The 21,538-nt window shown below is 43.3% G+C and overlaps 2 protein-coding genes across 3 annotated transcripts in view; both read right to left on the bottom strand.

Annotated features, from left to right (window-relative positions):
• The window catches only part of CDH16 (cadherin 16), a 60,854-nt gene extending 54,995 nt beyond the window's left edge, over positions 1 to 5,859 (bottom strand). The window contains exon 1 of the mRNA XM_026652852.2: positions 5,831 to 5,859. Within this exon, the coding sequence (XP_026508637.1) occupies positions 5,831 to 5,859 (29 nt within the window). The remainder of the gene's footprint in view (positions 1 to 5,830) is intronic.
• Positions 5,860 to 13,727: 7,868 nt separating this feature from the next.
• RRAD (RRAD, Ras related glycolysis inhibitor and calcium channel regulator) lies at positions 13,728 to 19,123 on the bottom strand. 2 transcript variants are annotated; one of them, XM_024195870.3, is made up of 5 exons: positions 19,071 to 19,123; positions 18,527 to 18,896; positions 16,962 to 17,035; positions 16,186 to 16,390; positions 13,728 to 14,587 (listed from the first exon to the last, which is right to left on the bottom strand). In XM_024195870.3, exons 2-5 carry the CDS (start codon positions 18,882 to 18,884, stop codon positions 14,310 to 14,312), a joined length of 915 nt encoding a protein of 304 aa, XP_024051638.1. In that variant the 5' UTR covers positions 18,885 to 18,896; positions 19,071 to 19,123; the 3' UTR covers positions 13,728 to 14,309. The 2 variants fall into 2 exon arrangements, with proteins under 2 accessions (XP_024051638.1, XP_024051637.2); XM_024195869.2 differs by lacking the exon at positions 19,071 to 19,123 and having other exon boundaries at positions 18,527 to 18,967.
• Positions 19,124 to 21,538: the final 2,415 nt, after the last annotated feature.

Raw genomic sequence — 21,538 nt, 5'->3', positions numbered from 1 at the left:
CATGTGAGTAAAGTTAAGCAGTGCATATGGTACATCTTTGCAGGACTGGGGCCATAGTTTCTATTTTTAATCAAATAAAGCCAAGAGCTTTACAGTAGTTTTTGTTGTTGTTTATTGCCTACCAGACATAGAAACATAGTTTCATATTTAGATCATTCAAATATTCAAGACTGTTGCAACAAAACTAATCAACAAATCTTTGCTGGGTTCATTTTCTTAGTTGCTCTGTTTGGGTGCATGCATCTGTCAAAACATTCTTGCCCAAAACACAGAGCAAGAAGACGTATCAGATGCTTCCCATTCATAAGTTCATCTCTTTCCTTATTTTCACCCCCCCACACACACACTCTAAAAAGGGCTTTGAGATTGAATAGACCCGATCCTGCAAGGAATGCAAAATCAGGTTTTATTACATCTGGGACTGCAAAAAAAATATAGGATCATTGGGTGATGTTCTGGCCCCATTGAAATCAATGGCAAAACACTCACTGGCTACAAAGAGGCCAGGATTTTACCCACTTTATTTGTTAATCATTGGTCCCAATCATGGCTGGCTGGCCCTTTGAGGCAAGCTGGGCTCAGCTTTGCCCATGATTTAGCACAGGGGTGGGCAAACTATGGCCCGCGGGCCGGATCCAGCCTGCAAACTGTTTTAAGCCAGCCTGCGAGCTACACCAGCAGCTCGGTCCCACTCCGGCACTCCAGCCGGGGTGCTGGGTCTGGGGCCGCACCACGTGGCTTGGCCCCGCTTCGGCGCTCTGGCTGGGGGGCAGGGTCAGGCCGCACCACACAGCTCCTGGAAGCCGCAGCATGGCCCCGCTCCATCTCCTACGTGCTCCAATGGGAGCTGCAGAGGTGGTAGCTTGCAGATGGGGCAGCGTGCAGAGCCGCCTGGCCGCGCCTCCGCGTAGGAGCCCAAGAAAGGACATGCCACTGCTTCCGGGAGCCGCTTGAGGTAAACCTGAGGGTTCCCGGAGCCTGAACCCCTGAGCCTCTCCCCACTCTCCAACCCCCAGCCCCAGCCCTGATCCCCCTCCCACTCTCCAAACCCCTCAATCCCAGCCTGGAGCACCCTCCTACACCCCAAACTTCTCATCCCCAGCCCCACCCCAGAGCTTGCACCCCCAGCCAGAACCTGCACCCCTTCCTGCCCCAGCCCTGATCCCCCTCCCACCCTCCGAACCCCTCGGTCCCAGCCCAGAGCATCCCTCCTACACCCCAAACTCCTCATCCCTAGCCCACACCCCAATCCCAATTTTGTGAGCATTCATGGCCCGCCATACAATTTCTATTCCCTCAGGCCAAAAAGTTTGCCTACCCCTGATTTACCAGCTATCCCTCACTTGTGAGCTGGCAAAATAAGAGCTAATTAGTGGTCCCAGCTGGGTGTAATGGTGCTTAATTAGAAAGGCTGACCCCAGTCAGTGGTGTTGAAGCAGGGTGAGCACTGTTTAAACAGAGATGGGAGCTCAGGAAGACCCTGGAAGGAAGTTTCCTCTCTGGACAGAGCCTGAGATAGTCAGGCTGTTACCCACAGGGCCAGCCAAAGGAGAGAAAGACTCACAGGGACCAGAGTAGGCTCCTGTGGGAATCTCTGTGATAGACCCTAAATGAAGTGGGGAGATCATCAAAGGTAAACTGCAGGAGTCCCTGGCAAAAGGAAGCAGCTGGGGGAAGAAGCAAGATAAGAGAGGCTCTGCAGGGACCAGGAGAAGGGGTGGAGAAGCCCAGGACTTCAGTAGTACCTGAGAAGGGCAGAAGAATTATTAGTCTGAGCATTTGATTTGGACTTTAAGTTGGATCTTTTTTGTTATCCCAGATGGAGAGTAAACTGTTGTGTGACTTGGCCAGAGGGTTGAGCTACAGAACTCCTACAGAGGAAGTGAGGAGAAGACCGTGGCTGGGACTGGTCATAACAGCCAAGGAAGTGCCCACTGATGGGGAGAACAAGAAATGAAGTTCCCTGAAACATGGTGCCCAGGCGTGAGGGGCTACCCTAGAGGTGAGGGCACATACATGACAAAATTCTAAATGATATGGGATTATTTTCTTCCATAAAATCTCTAAGATCTTCATAATTTAATATCTGTCAATTTACATATATGAAAGCAAAACCCAGACCTCAAAATAGGGAAAGAGTGTGTGATGTACTGCAGCTCTGTCAAGCTTTTCTTTCCTTTCTTTTTCTAAATGGCAGTGGGTCAGAGCATAACCATCTCTCCAGTTAGAACCTTGGCGATGCCCTAAGATCTAATTTAGATCTACCATAGGTTGTCCTTTCTCCTAATGAGGAGCAACTGATGGGTATAGAATGAATGGTACACTTCATAATGTACTGAATCACTGTGAAGAGTTAATAAAGGAAGATTTGGGTGTAAGGTGGAAAAAATTTAGACCAAATTCTACTCTAAAGTCAACAGGGTCACTCTTGATTTACTCTGGTGTAATTCAAAACAGCAGTGAGTTTAAGAATGGCCATACTGGGTCAGACCAAAGGTCCATCTAGCCCAGTATCCTGTCTTCCGACAGTGGCCAATGCCAGGTGCCCCAGAAGGAATGAACAGAACAGGGAATCGTCAAGTGATCCATTCCCTGTTGCACATTTCCAGCTTCTGGCAATCAGAGGCTAGCCACCATCCCTGCCCATCCTGGCTAATAGCCATTGATGGACTTATTCTCCATGAATTTATCTAGTTCTTTTTTTAACTGAGTTTATTTTCTCTTTGAGTGAAAATGGACACTTTCTACTAATTATTGCAAAAATCCTCAGTATTGCCAACCCCAAATGTTCAAAAATCATGAGTCAGGAACCAAAATATTATGAGATTTAAATTGATTTATTTAGTATGTCTGAGTGATTGTGTGCAGGGGGGTAGTGGTGGTGGTGTTGGTGTTTTGTGTGCCTTTTGGGGTTCATTCAAGTCACATTTTCATGCTTTTCTCTGCATCCATGAGGCCTAGAAAGCTGAGTGTCTCACAAATCACTTGTCTCCAGGAGTTGGGCCTTGAAGGAAAACCCCATGTATTGCCAGACTCTTGATAAAACAGGGAGAGTTGGCAACCCTGACTCCCCTAATGCTGAATCATGGCCTAGTTCTCCTTTGTAAAGTTCAGTCTCCCATTACATTCATTTGCTGAGTTGATGATTTAACCATTTCTTAATGATTTTTAACTATTTTTAATGTACCATGCAGAACTATATTTGCAGTGAATATTCTGAGAAACCATGTTTAATTTGGTATTGATTAATTAAAGTTCCTCCTTGTCCTGGTGATGTGTACCTGATCAATCCTTCCCTTTCCACACCCCCATAAAAAAGGATTGGGTAAAATAAAAGCAGCAATTTGGTGAAGCAGGACAGGGGTATAAACTGAAGTATTCTAGCCTTGTTCAGACTTTCCTCAGACTGATGCCTACAGATTTTGGTTTTATTCCAGTTCAAAATATAGTGCTTGGTCCTGCAAACATACCATATAGTCACAGGAGTGCTACTTACACAAACAGCCTCACTAGGCCAAATTCTGCTTTCGGTTACCCCATTGCACAGCATGAGTACAGCCCCAATCCTGCAAAGATTTAAACATGTTTAACTTCACACACAGTGCGTAGTCCCATTGATCCAGTGCATGAGGTTAAGCATGTTTTTGTCTTTCCAAGATCAGGACCTAAATCCACTGATTTACCTGGTTTTACTAGAAGCAGGTTTGGCCAATTACTTCAATGAGATTACTTGCATAAGCACTACTCACAGGAGTAAGGAGCTGCAGGGTAGGGGCATACATTTTGAAATATAAAGGTTATTCCTTTCCCTGTCACTGCCCAGATAGTGATGTTAAAATAGTAAGTAATATTAGGTTTTTCAGCTGAGCTCTTGTTCATCCTTGTGGAAAAATCTAAAGTTGAAAGAAACAGGAAAATTAAAATGCTCTACATCTACTTAGTCCATTATGCACCAAGTGACCCTAACAAGCCACATTCAGTGTCATGTAAAACGTTGAAGATGTTTGTACGGTTTTGACAGCTTTCCTCACAACCCCTAAAGATGAATTCAAGGTAGTGTCTAGGAAGATGCCTAAACTTCATCACAAAGCTTTACAAACCTGATTTGGAATTTGTTCCCTGAAATGGATGTTAGTAACCCTTTGAGTCTTAGTTACACCTCTATCTTGCCTGTTTGGAAAATGAGTCTTGCAGTCAGTGAATTAAAAATAGCTTGTTGTTTCTTAAGGGGCCTTTTGAAATATGCAGTATAGAAAACCTCCTGCAATGCATGACGCTGTGAAGAAAACAATTATTCTGGCAACATAGAGCCCCCTCATTCGCTTACTCTCAGTCAAAGCCCCCATCATTTGTCTGAGCTAAATCCAGACCCTGGCTTATGCAGCAGTAAGGGATAGATAAGCTCCTTATAACTGCATAAAGCAGCTGCACTCCAGACTGATGAATCCTTCAGTGGGTGCATGAGGGTGGGGCAAGGGGGACCAGTGCCTGCTGGGAGTAGCTCAAGGGCAAGGCGTTAATGCAAGCAACCCTTTTATGTCCTGTCCCCAACCCAAGCAGCTCCATGTGTATCCAAGCCCGCTGACTCTGCTCCTTGGGTTAGCAGGAGAAAGTAACCTCTGCCCTGGACTGGGACCAAGGCTCTGTATTTTTGAATATGGTGTTGGGAACAGGGGAGTCTGGGGTCTTTTTATACCCCTGACTGATTGCCTTCAGAGGGGTATTCTACGGCCTCTTGGTCCACTTGTTCCTTCCCTGTCCATGAAACAATATCTCTGGGGCTGGGGCGAAGCCGGAGGGCTGATTGCTGCATGGACACTTGAGTCCATTCCCTGCATGGACGCATAAGGCTGTCCTAGCCCCCACAGACCATGTCTGTTGTCACTCTCCCCCTCCCCCGCCCATGGTTATGCAGTGCTCAGTCAGGTTACTCGGGCAAGGGACTGTGGACTGGTTTGCCCTTGCATTTGGTCAAATCCTGAGAGCTGCTGAGCACCCCCGACTGCTATTGACTCCAATCAGAGTTGCAGGGGCTCAGCACTTCCCAAGATTTAGCCCCTGGCTTTTTTTTAAATGTATGTTTCCCCTTAAACCTCTAACGTGCCCTCAGCATATTTGTCTAATTTCACCATTTTTGTGTTTACTCTTTTTTTACCCCCAACATGGCTTCCCTTAGCATTGTGATAAAACATTTTGCCCTTGTTTTACACCCAAAGCGCTGACAGAAGTCATTAAAAGAAAAATTCCAGTTAAAACAAATGTGATTATTTTTTTATTTAAATAACCTTAGCTTTGATTTCTGATTAGTTTGCCACCTTGATGAATCACATCTAGTGCAAAACTAAAACCCTAACACACAAACACTTATCAAATCATTAAAATCAAACTAACAATATTGGTTGGTTAATATAGTAAATGTTCAAAATCTTTACCCAAGAAAGATCTGAAGTTTATGCCCAGAATAGTAACTTGCCTTTACAATAGACACAAAGTTTCCACCCCTTCCAAAAATTGTCAGCAGGTTTTTTTCTGTTTGACATTTGCTCGCCATCACATCCCTCACTTTAATACTTTGTTAGCATGTTTCTAAGCATATTTGCAAAACAAGAAGCTTTAGAACCTAAAATCCAGGCAAAACTGCTAGCTTTAGGGGTCACTTTCAGAAGGCCAGACTGTGCGACTGCCTTACCCTTGGCAAGTGGGGGACACACATCCCTTCAGTGGGACCAGCGTGAGTAAGGAGTTCACAATCTAGCTCTTAATCTTCGCAGGAGGATGAAAAATCTAACCTATTCCATGCTTTTCTTGATAAAAGGAAAGTGCTCCTTACCTCATCATGCTCCTTGAAGGGCAGAACATAACATTGAGAATGAAATAATAAAGGCCTGGTGGTTAATTATTTACTTTATAATTAAAAATGTACCAATCACTAACCAGGATCCCTAGAGGTTAACTGCGCATTTAATTTACAGCTCATTTTCCAAAAGTTGGGTATGAAATTGTTCATCACAAATCTGTTAGTATTTTGGGAATTCATGGGATTTTTAGAAAACAACATACCTTCTCTTAAACTCCCATAAAACCACGGGAGTCTTGTCATTGATTTAATTGGGAGCAGGACTGGGCCTTAATCATGAATGATAATTCAAGATGAATGTTAGTGCAAAGGAAACATTGGGGATCATTAGGATGAAGGGTGTGTTGACTGTTTCCATACTATATCCTTACTTTCAGGGATTTATCCATTTCAGTTTTCGATCTGACATTTAATTAGCTATGCTTTGTAGTAAAGTTAGTTGAGTTATGCATGCATGATTGACTTAGTTATCCGGTGAATGTGTGTGTCTTGCAAAATGTGCATTGAATGAGATGGTGTTCTGCAGGAGCTGTTATTGGCTTGACCACTGCCACTTATTCCTTGAATATAATATTAATTTGATCTCTGCACCCCATTTATCTGAAAGTTTAAAAATTGTGTATTAACTTAACTATGAAAAAGAAACAAAAGAACTGTGTGTTGTTGTTTTTTTTAAAGTGGGACATTCCAAAAACGTTGTTTACAAAGCAGTGACAACTCCAGCTGTGCTAAGCGGTCTCCTAGCAAGTTTAACTGTCTAGTAGAGAATTCCTTGCTTCACAGACAAATTCTCCAATGGTGCAGGGTTAATATAGTGGCTCTTATGCTGGCTTTCTCCTAGCATGCAGTACGACCAGCATATCCTTTGCCTGGGTTCCCAGGAGGGAGTTTAGCAGCCAGGGATCACCAGGCATGTCAGGTGTAAAGTAGCACAGTCTTGAGGTTCAGGTTGCCATCTGTCTAGTTTTCACCTGGACAGTCTGGGTTTCGGCTTGTGTGTCCAGGTGCCCTTTGACAAGACCTGATCCTCAGTTGTTGTTTTTTTTTTATCTGGGGGGAAGCGAAGCAGGCGGCGAGGCCTCAGGAGTCTGGTTACCAGCCATTAGAAAGGTGGCAAACCTACTTGAGATGGCTCCATTTTACACTGGGGTTTAGCCTGTCTGCCAGGCAGACTTGGGATTTGGAGGCAAGGTTGAAGAGGGGACATAGAAATGTACCTTTGGATACCTTCTAGTTCAGCATGAAGCTCAGTTCAGCTAGACCATAACTGGATCATCTTTATTCTTACCAAGTATAAAGAAACATATATTCTATCAGGCTCTTGTGCTGCTGCCTGTCACTGTGGTATCATGTCCACATTAACTTTTATATTGTAAGCTCTTTAGGGCAGGGGTTATGTTTGTTCTGTTTGTACAGCTCCTAGTACAGTGGGGTCCTGGTCCATCACTAGGGCTCCTAGGCACTATCACAATACAAATAAATAGTAGTAGTAACTCACATATGCATGAGCATGCACACACTACATGTATATTAATATAATTCTATTGCCTTACCTATGTTACAAGTAAAACCTTATCTTAATTTGTACTGAAAGAATTAAAAAGCCTAATCTACTTTTCACTACTTCTGCTTGGTGATGTCTTTGCATTGCAGCATGGGCAGTGAATAGAGACCAGGTGCTCAGATAGTACAGAGATGAGAATATGGTATACAGGTTGATAGACACTAACCAGTTTTGTATTTTCATAGTCAGTTCCCATTTCCAGATTCTCCTGGACTAGCACAAGGCTGCAATGTGTGGGTTGCAAATCCTGCAGAGAAACATTGATTTGTTAATTCCAATTAAAACATTTTATTCTTTAAAAAATCATGGAAACCTTTCTACTGCGCCTATCTGTGACCTGATAGCGATTCTTTAGGAGCTTGCATCAAGCTTCTAAGCATATTTTCCAAGTTGGACTGGGTAGCCTGGTTGAGCTGCAATAGTACGGTATAAAGCATTCTGTGAACAGTGAGTGCAAAAGAGCATATGCAACAATGGCCTAAAAGATTTCCACTGCAGAATGGACTTAGGGTAAAAATGAGGGAAGGATGTCAGATTGCATTAATTATTAAACGCTCCATCCCTATCCATCAACAGATTGGCAACAAGTGTACCATTCCCCCACTGCCCTGTAAGCACCCAGGACCCCTGACATTCAAGGAGAGAGTAATTTAATTTGCTATGCTGTCTTAATCATGGATGGATGTACAGCAAAATCTGACATTTTTATCTAGACTTTATTATGTAAAACAATGGGGTGAGGGACCCAGTTTATATTGCACTGTTGACAGCTGATGTTTTTCAATAATTTTTGTAGCAGCAGAGGAGTGTCACTCTCCTGCTCCTATAGAGCGACTGCTGCAAAAGTGACAGTACATAACAAAGGAGGGTGAATAGATATAGTGGAAGTCAGCATAAAATGCTGAGCATGTGATATAAGGGAGTCTCACAACTGAGATACCTGCAAGGTACTAGCTTAACATTTGACATATCAAAAGAGCATTTCATTATTGTTTGTACTAAAGCAGGTCAGTGGATAGACCTCATTACCAATTCCGGCAGTGGAAAGTCGTTGACTTTAAAATGCAGTTCATGTGAGTTGGTTTGCTTTTAAAATGCATCGTAGGTTCTTTAGTAGTAGAGGAATAGAATATCAGGGTTGGAAGGGACCTCAGGAGGTCATCTAGTCCAACCCCCTGCTCAAAGCAGGACAAATCCCCAGACAGATTTTTACCCTAGTTTCCTAAATGGCCCCCTCAAGGACTGAACTCACAACCCTGGGTTTAGCAGGCTGATGCTTCAGCCATGTTTTGTTTGATTGTTTAGGGATTTGGGGTTTGTTTTTTATAACACCCTGGATCTTGGGAGGTAGTGAATAGATCTTTGCTATGATGCCTCATAATGTATCAAGTCATTTTGAGCTGAATGTAAAAGCAACTGTTAACTTTAAGCACAATAAAGTCAGGAAATACCACAGTCTTACAATAACTTCAACGAGCTTTGCAGGTAACCAGAAAAGAGGCACCAAGAGGAGGCAGCCTCAGTGTTAGCCAGCAAAGGCTATTTACAACTTTCTAGATAATCCTCTGCTACTTGCATTGCACCTAGAAATGTATGATAAGCCAGGCCAGAGCACAGAAGTTATGTGCTCCTTTTGGCCTGACCAATTTAATTCATCTGGTGATATTTTCTACTAGCTGAAGCTTCTGGATGTTTTGTTAAGCAGAGCACATTGCAGTAGTTCAGCCTGTTCCTCTGCCATGGCATCTGCAAAGTATAGACTCTTCTGAGTGGGGGACATCATGGCACAGATTCTGTGCCCACTCCTCAAGCCCTGGCTATTAGCTACCCCCCAGGCACCATTTTGGGGCTGAGTGGAACTGTTTTTTAGGAGAATGGGAAAACAGATATTGTATGTATAAAATACATGTTCTTGGGCTCAAGCTCTTTGCCAAATTTATGTCAGAGTCAAATCTTTTACTACTCATGTGATGTGATATGGGAAATAGAAAAAGTTTGCCAGCTCCCAATTGGTTTTCACCTGATTGTTTTAAACAGAACAGTTTGAGGAGACAAAGAAAAAAAGAGAGTGAGACGAGAAATCCTTTAAATGTTCTCCATCTGTTTTTGTCTGTGGTGGTAATCCACTGGGGGGAAGAGTGACAGTTTTCAGGATAGGTGATTATTAGGGCATGATAGTTGTGGGAAGATAAGAAGTCCATAGCTGTGCCTCCTAGAGCAGAGCGCTAGAACTTTGTGTAGGCTTCTAAACTGAATCAGCTGTTCCCCCTTTGATTTTTAAATTGTGTTTCAGTATAATTTTATTTAAGGATAAATATCAGATCCCTCTTTCTCTCCCTCGAGATGCAAACTGTCATTGAGTAGGGGGGCAGTTCAAACCAGTCAAACTCTTAATTTTTTAAACTGGAAACTTGTTTTAAACGTTCAAAAACTTCAATACTGGCAAGGTATGGTTATTTTCATTTAAAAAGGAAACCAAATTGTCCTAGGAATGATAGACAATAACAAATAAAATAATAGACAATGTTAATTAGACAACACCTTTGTTTAGGGATAGAGATGCAGTGAGATCTTTGAAATGTACAGAGTAACCATACATAACAGTACATTTTTTTTAATAGAATTGGCCATTGTACTTTACCTAACTTCAGTGTAATATTATTATCCTACCTTCATTGAACTCCTGGTGAGCATTCCTTTGGGTTCTTAATCCTTAGTTCACTGTTCATTCTTTTTCACTTAAGAATGATCATAACAAGGGCTTAACTTCAGCCAGAGCTGTCCAGATCAGAGCTCTGGTAAATATTTTTAAACCTGTGGGGCTAAAGCCCCAAGCCCTGGCATGCCTCCTCCCTCACAGGGCTAAAGCCCTGAGACCTCCCCAGTGTGCAGCTGAAGCTCGGAGCCCCAAATGGGGAGAGGGAGCATGGGGAGCTCTGGGAAATATTGTTTGAGAAATTAAGCCCTGATCATAACCATGTTCTACCACTTCTTTATGGTGAGGGTGGGATGACTTTAGTAATGCCTTTTTCTGAGAAAATATTCCCGAGTGAAACTATTATTTGGTAATGCTACAATTTACCCAAGAAATAGGCATTTAGGGAATAATAAAGCATCCAGGGATTTGACTCTTTCTATTGTAAATATTTTTGTTGTGGGAAAGAAATTATACTTGTTTAGCATCTTTCCTATTGTAAAGCTACAGTGGTATTTTAATAATAATAAATTGAGGAGACTTCACTTTGTTTACAGGTTAGCAGGATCAGATGTAGATTGGATATTAGACTATTTCTTTCCACCATAGAACATAGGTGCTGGAACTAGGGGTGCTGCTGCACCCCCTGGCTTGAAGTGCTTTCCATCATATACACGGTTCATAGTTCTGGTTCAATGGCTCTCACCACCCCCACTATACAAATTGTTCCAGCACCCATGCCATAGAAAATGCTGATAAATCCACTGTGAACAATTGTAATTATGCCAACAACACAAAAGCCACCACCACTGAATAGTAAGAGGCCCTCTAGTTAGCAGTCAGCAAAAAGGCAGAGGATTAAAGGGTGTGGAGACTGAATTACCTTCCTATCCTAAAGCCTGTCTCTCAAAGTCAGGGCTGATGTACCATGGCAAAGCAGTACAGGAAAGGTTGCAGTGCCACTGCCCATGCTGTGTGTGTTCTGGAAATAAACAGAAGACTTTGCTCCCTGCAAATCTCTTTCTGGTAACTTTCATAAGCACTAGATTCACACACACTAACAATAGCATTCTGAGCTGACTCTCCAATTGCAGATCTCAAAGTGCAAAAAATTAGAGATGATACTGATACTCAAAGATGTGGAGTGGAATTTTCCAAGGCATTTAATAGAATTGGGAACCCAATTCTCATTGACATTCAGTGAGTTGGGCACCTAACTCCTGTAGGTGCAATTGAAAGTTCCACCTAATAACATGAGGCTGGAGGAACTTCATGTTGTATTTCATTGATCCCAGAAGTATTGTCCCTAGAAAACAGTAATTCTACTGTTACAGGAAAATGAGTTGGGATTAAATTACTATTAATTGTCCTATTGTGGTAGCACCTAAGGGATCTAGTCATGAATTGGGAACCATTGTGTGAAACCCTGTACAAACATAACAGACAATGAGTATTTAGAATAAATATCTTTGTACGTATTTCAACAAGGGAGAAGATTAGACTGGTCATGGTCTCTTTAGACCAACTCAATTTGTTTCAAACAGTTCCACTATGTGACAATGCTCTCTCTATAAACAATTAAATACTTTGCATTTTATAAAATCTTTGCCAGGGTGTTCATAAATATGTCAGGTTAAAGAGCTGTCCAAAATCCATTCTTGCAAATTAATGAATACAGAAAAATGTCTGATTTACAATGCACAGTAGTCATGAGCACACCTATTAACCATGACCTTGAGGAGGCTTTGCTGCCACATTCATGTTGTAGCATGAAGTGACAATCATCATACATTGTGCCTTATGACACCCCAAATTTTAAACAGTGGTCTTGCATCACATTCCTTGTATCTGTTAAAAATGGAATTCAGAGCCCACATTCAGTGAAGCAACGGTATCTAGTGTGTCCTACAAACAAAGAATAAATCCGACAGGCTATCAACCCTCCAGTGGTCATTCTGAAAGCATAAGGTGACTAAAAGAGCAAAGCTTCATAAAACATTTGTAGTGTTGGCATGGAGTCCAAGGGGAACATGCTCAGATTCTGTGCCACAGCAGGTGCATGTGACTTGGGATGTTTTGCAGCAGAGTTAACCCTCCAGTGTAAATAGATGCAGTTGTGTTGCCACTGCTGAGCAGGGTTAGATGATTGTGAGCATAGTTTAGTGCAGTGAAGAGTACTGCATTCAGTTGAAGTTTCAGGGGGAAGAGGGTTAGGGAAATGCATGGAATCAGCTGTGTTGGACTTTAACCAAAACACCAAGGTTAACACCTCTTATGACAATTGTCATGGGCTCTTTACAAGCATTCAATAACTTGGTTTTACCTGTGACCCAGGCACCATTCTAGAGCATTGATTGACTACATGTTCTGAGCAAAGAATGCCATCTGCAAAAGCACTGATTCCTCTTCCTGCAGTACTTGGCTTTTCCTTGGAGGTCTCTCAAGTATTGATCCACATGTAGCTTGTGAGCACTAACAAGATCCAGCAGTAAGGTGGAATGGATATACACTAGTTATTCTGTGTGTGGAAAAAGTAAAACCCACCTATACAAAAACTTAGCCATGAAAGTTTGAAGCTCTTTTGAAAATATCATGCTAGATGGGAGGTGAGGGAAGTAGGAGAGAACAGGAAGAGTGTTTTGGTTAGAGTTGGGAGTTATGAATTTACGTAAGAGAATAAGTTCTATGCCTAGAAATTAAAACTGATGCAACACATGACTTACTAAGACAACAGCTAGACAAGCCATCTAATCAATAGGGAAAATCAGAAATATTAATAAGGAAGCAAAAAGAACACTAGAACTAAGTGGAAACAGCACTCTAGACCAGAATGGCATGTCACTCATATTAGCCACAAGGCTTCCAAGCTGAGGCTTTTGTCAGAGCTTCAGAGAATTCCCCTATCTGTCTCTTCTGCAACAGGACAGTTCCCAACGGGGGGGGGGGGGGGAAGAGAGAAAATGAAGCTCATTTGCTCCTTTAACACCATGTAAGGCTATAAAGCACCTTAGGAGTAGCACAGCATGAACTTAAAGATATCCTCTATTGAGACACAAGACTTGCATCTGGCTAAAGCTTTTACACAGCAGGCTTATTCCTGCTCCTGTTGAAGCCCATGGGAGTTTTGACACCTTAAACAGGTGAAGGAACAGGCCCTTACTGGCTGAGTAGTTCTAGTGAAATAAATGGGTCTACTTATGTGGCCAAGGAGCTATCGGTAAAAGAATCGATCCATTGTACATTTATATCAAATACTCTTGATTCAAGATGAATGACATCCATTTTTAAAACCCAGAATCTTATCTAGTGTACATCTGCATAGATCTACTGAAGTCTATTTATACCAGCTGAGAATGTTCCTGGCTAACTCCTTGTCTGGACACTTATTCCATTTTAGTTTAATGCACTTCCTGAGCAGGCAGACACTCATTCCAGAATAAGGAAGTTATTCAGAAATATCTAATCATGAAAGTCCATGTGTAGACAAGTCCTAATTAGGCTCTGTGCTTGGTAGATTTTTTTGTACAGTAAACACTAGCAGAAAAATACTGCTGTCTCACTTTGTGCTTGCTATGAGAAAAAAACACGGCCTAATAGTATAACAGGAAATAACTTTATTATAAAATCTGCATGTAAACAAGTAACAAATTGAGTAACAGTTAATGGAAGTGCAAATTAACTTCATAAAATGATATTTATTCTGTATCTAACTATATCTATTTTGCTAACTCCCATTCTAATGCTGTTTGAACTGCCCCCCCCCCATTTAAATTTAAAAAGTATTTATCATTGCTTTTTTTAATACTAAAAAAGTGTACGAGCCTGCGTACAAACGTTTTCAAGTTTTGCTCTGCAAAGGAGACAAGTTTTTCACTTCCCATCATCCTTTATCTTTGCATCTCTGGTATCCACAGGACAGGAGGACATGTAACAAATGTACACAGTGAAAACGAGGGCATATGAAGCCACTTGTTTAAAATTAGTTCATTTACTTGCACACACTGATGCTTAAACCATTTACCACTGAAGTGAACATGGTAATACAACTTCCAGGTCTTGCTTATGAACCATAAGGCATTACGGAGAGTCCAATAAGTCATTCATTTTTATGACCATGTAGGTTTGTCCACCCTTTTCATAAGTCAAATGCTTGTTCACAACCCATGTGCAGCATCTGGCCTGGCTGAAAGATTCTAAAGCACAGATAAATCATGGCAAGACTTTGACTTTGCCTTGAAAGCCATTTTCTTATTGTTCTTTGCCACAATTCTCCCAAGAAATCGCTTTGCCTTTTTGCTTATGCTTTCTCTTCTTTTTGTGTTGGCCATTCTCCTGGCATTGTCCTCCTTACTGTCTTTGCGAAGTCTGATTTGTCGAATGATACCTTCAAACAGGTCCTTCACATTATGATGAAGAGCAGCCGACGTCTCAATGAATTTGCAGTCAAACACCACAGCGCAGGCCCGTCCCTCTGGAAATAGAGAAAAAGAGAGGCAAGTGAGTGACAGTAGAATGAGATTTTCCCTTCATGCACATCGGCATCCAAAGCTACAATGTGACTTAAAAAAAACAAACACATGCACACCTTATTAGGGGAATAGGGCCTTTATACCACTATTGTACTTTGAGGCATGTTGAGATGAATTTCCAGTCATAGAATCATAGAACTGGAAGGAATCTCAAGAGGTCATCTAGTTCATTCCCCTGCATCCTTGGGGATCCTCGGAGAAGGCTGTCCGCAGTCTTTTCAAGATAACATGCTAGGGTTGGACATCTCAATTCCACCAATTTGATGGAACATAAGGCAACAGACAGTCCCTCAAATAGCGTGGCCCACTATTGTTCACAGTTTAAACGAGATGTGTGAACACGCTTATACAAGAGGGCAGCCAGCATAAGGCACAGAGAGCAGGTATCACCATTGCTTTCAGGTGAAAGCTCTGGTGCAGCTGTACTGTCACATTCTGCAAAAGCTGTAACCAGTGAATTTTCTAAGATGGTTCCAAATAAAGCATGTTACAGCTAGGAAGGCCAAATCACCAGACCCATAGCTAGCGGTCAGGAAGGCATAGGTCACTCTGGTGTAGTGAGGTCTGCATCCACAGTAGAGGTTACCACTAATATTTCAGAGATAAAGCTACTTTTCACCACTGCTGAAGCATGAATTTCCATGTTCAGCTTGTGGTAAAACAATGATCCTGAAGTTGTAAACTTAATCAACTTGAGCAGAGCAAACCACATCAATAAAGAGGCTCACCACTGGGGCAATAAAGACTTTCTGGGCACTGCACCAGCCACAAGCAAGTGACTGCTCCATGTTGCCTGGGTTGAGCAACCTGTGCAGGCTAGTGGGCAGTCTAAAGCAGGGAATGAGACGACACCATGACAGAATCACCAGACTGAAAGAGCTAGTATCTCATCAGGGTACTGATGGTATCTTGTAACATTCCACCTAGTGAATATACAAATGATTTTTTTTTTTAGATGTGGATTCAGTGCTGATGTGGATTCATGCAGATGCTTGGTTGACAGTCTTGGACATTGAAATACACAGGAAAGTGTCAGCATGGACTCAAGCAGGGCAAGCGTCCCCACATTGCCCTGCCAACATATCTCCATCCCATCATGAGATCACTTTATAGGAGAAAGGATTGTTCAGTCTATATGGTCTTGCCCTCAGCAGAAATTGCCAGTTGTGGGTTTTGTACCTGTGTGCATTAGGAACAGAATTGACACATCAAGTCATTTCATAAGTGTCCTTGGGCAGCCAGAAGATGGCTAATGACTTTCAGTCACTATTGACCTTGAGATGCACGCAGTAGTACCCTGAAGCTGCAGCTCTAAGCCACTCCTTTACTACTGCAGCTTCATGGCACTATGCCAAGGATAGTCACAAATCAACCAGCTCTGCTTCTCTGACAATTTGCTTCTCTATGCTCCAAACTCTTTGAACATGGAATGTCTATGAACCAGACTTCAAATCATGTCCCTTTCTGCAGTAGAACTGGATTCTCTGCAGCCTTGGTTATTAACTTTGACTTGAATTCACAATTCAGTAGCGTCTCTTACCATCTACTGAGACTTCTCTGGATCGGACGAGGTCACTTTTATTCCCTACCAGAATGATGGGAATATCTTCTGTTTGTCTTGCTCTTCTTAGCTGAATTCTCAGTTCAGAGGCCTTTTCAAAACTAACTTTGTCTGTCACTGAGTACACAATAATATAGGCATCCCCCATTTTCATACAATGATTCTGAAGCCACTGGCTGTCATCCTAAAAGGAAAAAAGAATGGAACCATTTATTGCATTGAAAATACATAAAACTAAACATTCTAATAAGTGAATGATTTTGGAAACCCTGCTACAGCTAGTTTTCTTGCAATTCTTTTATATGACATTTTAAGTCAGTATTAAAAATTTTACTAAATCATTCTTGGGAGGGAAAAATCCCAGTTTTGGATGTTATATGATGAAGTAAAAGCTTTTCTATTTCCATAAATTGCATCAATGCCAGGGATAGGCCAGATTGCGACCCCCTTACTCTGATTGATAAGCGGCTACTCCCAGGACTGCCTCATTGGCTTGATTGAATCTGCTTATTCAGGTAACTCCCCAACAGCAGGAGTAAGGGGTTCAGTCTGGCCCTAAACTTGGTCTGAAATAGCCTAGCTACTTGAAATGTACTCTAGAAAACGAGATGAGTGAATACAGAACAAAGAATCTCAATATTTTCTATTAGGATGTTACTTAACAATAAATAGCCATACACAATCATCTTATTCTGAATCTATGCCTAGGCTGTGCAATTAACAAATAACCCATAAATAAAATGAACTATTCGTACCTGCTCCCATATGTCAAACACTATGAGAGAAGCTTCTTCTCCATCGACTATAATCGATCTGTTATATGTATTCCCTGTAGAGAGAAAATTTTAAATTATTAGACTTCATTGACTGCAAAAATCTTGGCAATCAGAACACTTAACACCTGACAGACTAAGGTAGAGTGATTATCACAGTTATTGCTTCCAAACCTGTTCTTACCTAATTTACTATTTATAGATATTTTCATTATGGTGATAGAGAAGGTTGCATGGTATGTGCAATATATAAAATACTGTTTGTCTCTAACAAATTTTGAATTCAAAAATATTTTTTTTAAATGCTTCAATGTTCGAGTACTGACCTAAGCCAAGAAAAGTAGGTAAATTCAGAGTAAAGGCCATCACTCCATCCTTCACTCACCATGTTATACCTAAATATTGTAGCATATATTTAAAAGTAATCTTTACTCAAGGCATTCTCATTGACTCAATAAGGACTTCAGGATTGTGCCCCAGGGTATAGAATATTATGCACTGAAGTCTCACCCCAAAGACTCCCGCAGTCCAGTCGCAATACATAGGCACAACTATATAGAGTGATAAACTTAGCTCTGCATTTTCCTGCTGTTTGGGTTCAAGCGAGAACCCTCATCATTTTAGGGAGGCTTTTTTTTTTTTTAAAAAAAACTTAATGTCTGGCTTTTTTAGGAGTAATGTTTAAAGGTGCCTCGATTTCCTTACTCCCCATGAGCAAAACTGTGAACTTTGCTTCAGGGCAGTTCTAGTCAATTGACTGCCATCTATGTCATCAATAAGACAAATTTAGAAACATACTATATGTAAAATGGGGAAAATGATACAGCCCTCCTTTGTAAAGTGCTTTGAGCTCTACTGATAAACTCAATATAACAGCTGGGTATTATTTGTTACATGAACCTTTAAACCATCTAATGGGACTGTGTATTAAATTATGAAAAATTAGTTTGTTCAGTAGCCAAACTTAAGTGTTAAGAAACTTAACTGTTTAAGAAACTTAATTGTTAATTTTTCTTAATCATAAAAAGCCTTTGTTTATTCTATAGAATAATGCCCTGAAACTAAGCCTTTCCTTACTAAGAGGAACATGTAATGAGGATCCCAAATCAGCTACATTTAAACTAATATTAATGTATTGATATAACTGAGTTAATTATCAACTATAGTCACACTTAATATGCATTCATACAGTAATATGCTTATGCAAGCCTATTAGTGTGTGAATACACATTCATTTTGTTGAACCACACATTGGGTTATATCCTATACTTGTCTATGTATATATGTAATATACATGTGAGCACATGGCGTTTATGGACACACTACACGTCCAGCTCGAGAAGGGGTCTGTAAATTCCCCCGCACTAAAGCTGTAGTTCAAGGCCAGGCACTGTTCAAGCGGCGGCTCTGTAGCCAAGCTCCAGGCTGGGGCTCGCTGTCTGGGCAGGGCTGGGAGGGGTGCGTTGCTAGCGCCAGGGCGCTACGGCTGTGGACGGCTCCGCTTTCCCCCCTTGATCCCTCGCAGCCCGCGGCTCAGCCGCCCTCACCTGCCTCCTCCGCATCGGGGCAGTCCTCCACCCCGCCGAAGATCCTGGCCAGGCTGGTCTTGCCCACGCCGTGCTCGCCCAGCAGGATCACCTTGTAGAGGTTGCTGTCGGAGTCGCTGCCCGAGGAGATGACCGAGTCGGAGGAGTCGGACGCCCAGCTCTCCCGGTCCGGGTTGTACGAGGTGCAGCGGCCCAGCGGGGAGAACTCGCCCAGCAGCTCGCCTGGCGGGACGGACGCCTGGAGCTCCCGGGCATCCACCGGCATGCTGCGCCGGTGCAGGTGCTGGTGGGCGGCGAAGGGCGTGCTGCAGCGCCGCTTCTCCAGGTAGCGCAGCTTGTCCCCGCGGTTCAGAGTCATGGGGGCGCCTAGCTGCGGGGAGAGCGACCCGGGCGGTGTCAGGCTCCGCATCTCCCCGCCTGCCCCTCGTCCTGCCCGGCAGCGGGGCGCTGAAACCGCCTCCTCCCCCCGCCCGACCTCGGGGGGACCCCGGCAGCTTCCCCCGCCCCCTCCCCGAAGTCCTGGGTCCGCTCCCGGCCGGCTTACCTGGGACGGGGCCAGAAGGGAGACGGGATTCCCCGGCGGTGCCTGCGCCCTGTCCCCACGCGAGCGAACGCCGCTCCCTGCCTCCAGTCACTGCTCCGGGCAGCCCGCGCCGCCTCGCTCCTATTTATGCCGCAGCCAGCCCGGCCCTCCCCGGCGTGACGCGACGCTGAGGCAAAGCCCGGGACCGCCCCCGCCCTGGAAACCCGGGGGGTTCCAGGCAGGCAGCCGGGGCACGTCCACGCGCCCTGTATACACCGGGGTGCAAGGGAAAGCCCGGGTTGTGGCCTCTCCTTGGTGAGCACCCAGGGGTCCGGCTCCGGGGCATCAATTAGTTAATGGGCGTCCAACGCCTGGAAGCTGTACAGCAGGATGGAAGTGCTGATAATGGTTCCTGTAAGCCAGCGGTCTAAGGTATCTGGCTCGTCACTGCGGTATCTGCTGTCCTTAGCCCTAGTTACACATACATAAATAAACGTGGGCAACTTCTATTTAATTATTAGCAGTGCAGTAGCCTTGAGAGGGCTGCAACAGGCTCAGGCCCCATTGTGCTAGGCACTGGACGGTGGTAAAATAAGAGACCGACCTTGTCTCTAAGGCCTGGTCTACACTTATCCCCCAATTCGAACTAAGGTACGCAACTTCAGCTACGTGAATAACGTAGCTGAAGTCGACGTACCTTAGTTCGAACTTACCTCGGTCCACACGCGGCAGGCAGGCTCCCCCGTCGACGCCGTGGTACTCCTCTCGTCTAGCTGGAGTACCGCAGTTGACGGCGATCACTTCCTGGTTTGACTTATCGCGTCCAGACAAGACGCGATAAGTCGAACCCAGAACTTCGATTCCCAGCCGCCGAACTAGCGGCTGGGTGTAGACATACCCTCAGAGATTACAGTCAAATTTTAGTAAAACTGTATAATACCGTATTTGTATTTATTTACTGTCTTTTTTGTGCATGAATTTAGTAGAGGTGAAATGTGCCAAACTGACATTCTGGAGAGGAGGGTGCTCAGTTTTATCTAGATTCTAGAGCAGAGGCACTGTAGTAACAGCGCGAACCTCCCAGCTCTGCCCTGTAAATGTGCTAGGTGTAGTTTTGTTTCCTTATTCATTCAATCTTTGGCTTTTTTTCTTAAAGGCTGCAAACAAGGTGCTGTCTGAGATGATTTGTCCCTTAATGAGTCTGTTGGGAAATGACTATGACCAGCAAATTTATTTCCCATAAATACCAACAGTATTCTAGAATAATGATCCATAATAGCACAGTTTGTGATGATGATGGTGTTAGGACTATCAATACAATTCTCGTACTTTTTGTAAGGGTGAGAATTTTGTAAAGCATTAAACCAGTTTTGCAAGACTGAACCATAGAAGTCTGTATTAATATTTGGGACACTACCATATTAGTGTCACAAATATTTGCTGTATCTGAAGAAGTGAGGTTTTTTACTCACGAAAGCGTATGCCCAAATAAATCTGTTAGTCACCAGACTCCTTGTTGTTTTTGTGGATACAGACTAACACGGCTACCCCCAATACTTGATACCATATTAGAAATATTATGAAAGGCTGGAGTCTACCATATTAACCAAACCCCTGGTTTGAAATGCACTATAAAATTATGGAAAACTGATCTGTAACATAATTTTAAAAGCTGAATATTTCAGTAAGAAGTGTGTTCCACACTTCAATTTAATAATGTTTGTGTTATAAATATTTATAGAGCTTAAAAAAACCTCCTTTTGTTAAAGCAAATGCACCTTGGCTAGGTTCTACATCTAAACAGAGCCATTTCCGGTTCTGTCCCCTCATGTGCGCACATCTTTGTGGAAGATCCCAACACTACCCGCTAAATACACAAGTCTAACTGCTTCCTTTGTTGTTCCCTGTTACAGTGCTGTATTTAATGTTTCCATGTGTGTATTTGTGAATGGTATAGGATGCAACACACTTTTTGTCACAAGGCTAGTGTTGTGGTGTTCTTTTGAAAATGTCTGTCCCACAGTTTTTCAGATTTCACTTTACTGGTCAGGAGTTTAATATTGCTGCTGTTTTACAACAGCATTAGGAGTTAGTACTGTAGCACCTAAGAGTCCTGCTCAGGGACTAAGACTGTATTATGCTAGGTGCAGTACAAACACAGAACAAAATCACAGTCCCTGTTCCAACGAGCTGTGTGTCCTTGCGTAAGATTCTCATAGACCAGGGGTCGGCAACGTTCGGCACGCGGCTCGCCAGGGTAAGCACCCTAGCGGGCGGGCCAGTTTATTTACCTGCTGACGCGGCAGGTTCGGCCGATCGCGGCCCCCACTGGCCGCGGTTCACCGTCCCGGGCCAATGGGGGCGGCGGGAAGCCGCGGCCAGCACATCCCTCAGCCCACGCCGCTTCCTGCCGCCCCCATTGGACCGGGACGGCGAACCGCAGCGAGTGGGGGCCGCGATCGGCCGAACCTGCCGCGTCAGCAGGTAAA

Source organism: Terrapene carolina, unplaced genomic scaffold (genome assembly GCF_002925995.2).
Source record: "Terrapene carolina triunguis isolate 2854851 unplaced genomic scaffold, T_m_triunguis-2.0 Scaffold130, whole genome shotgun sequence".
In the NCBI taxonomy this organism is placed as follows: domain Eukaryota; kingdom Metazoa; phylum Chordata; order Testudines; family Emydidae; genus Terrapene; species Terrapene triunguis.
This window is presented reverse-complemented; position numbering and strand designations above follow the sequence as displayed.

Coding starts and splice junctions, on each gene's coding strand:
- RRAD (XM_024195869.2), bottom strand. CDS start 18,935: ATGCGGAGCCTGACACCGCCCGGGTCGCTCTCCCCGCAGCTAGGCGCC. Junction 17,036..18,526: donor CCCCGATGCGGAGGAGGCAG/GTGAGGGCGGCT, acceptor TTCTCTCTACAG/GGAATACATATAACAGATCG. Junction 14,588..16,185: donor CAGAGAAGTCTCAGTAGATG/GTAAGAGACGCT, acceptor CTCTATTTCCAG/AGGGACGGGCCTGCGCTGTG.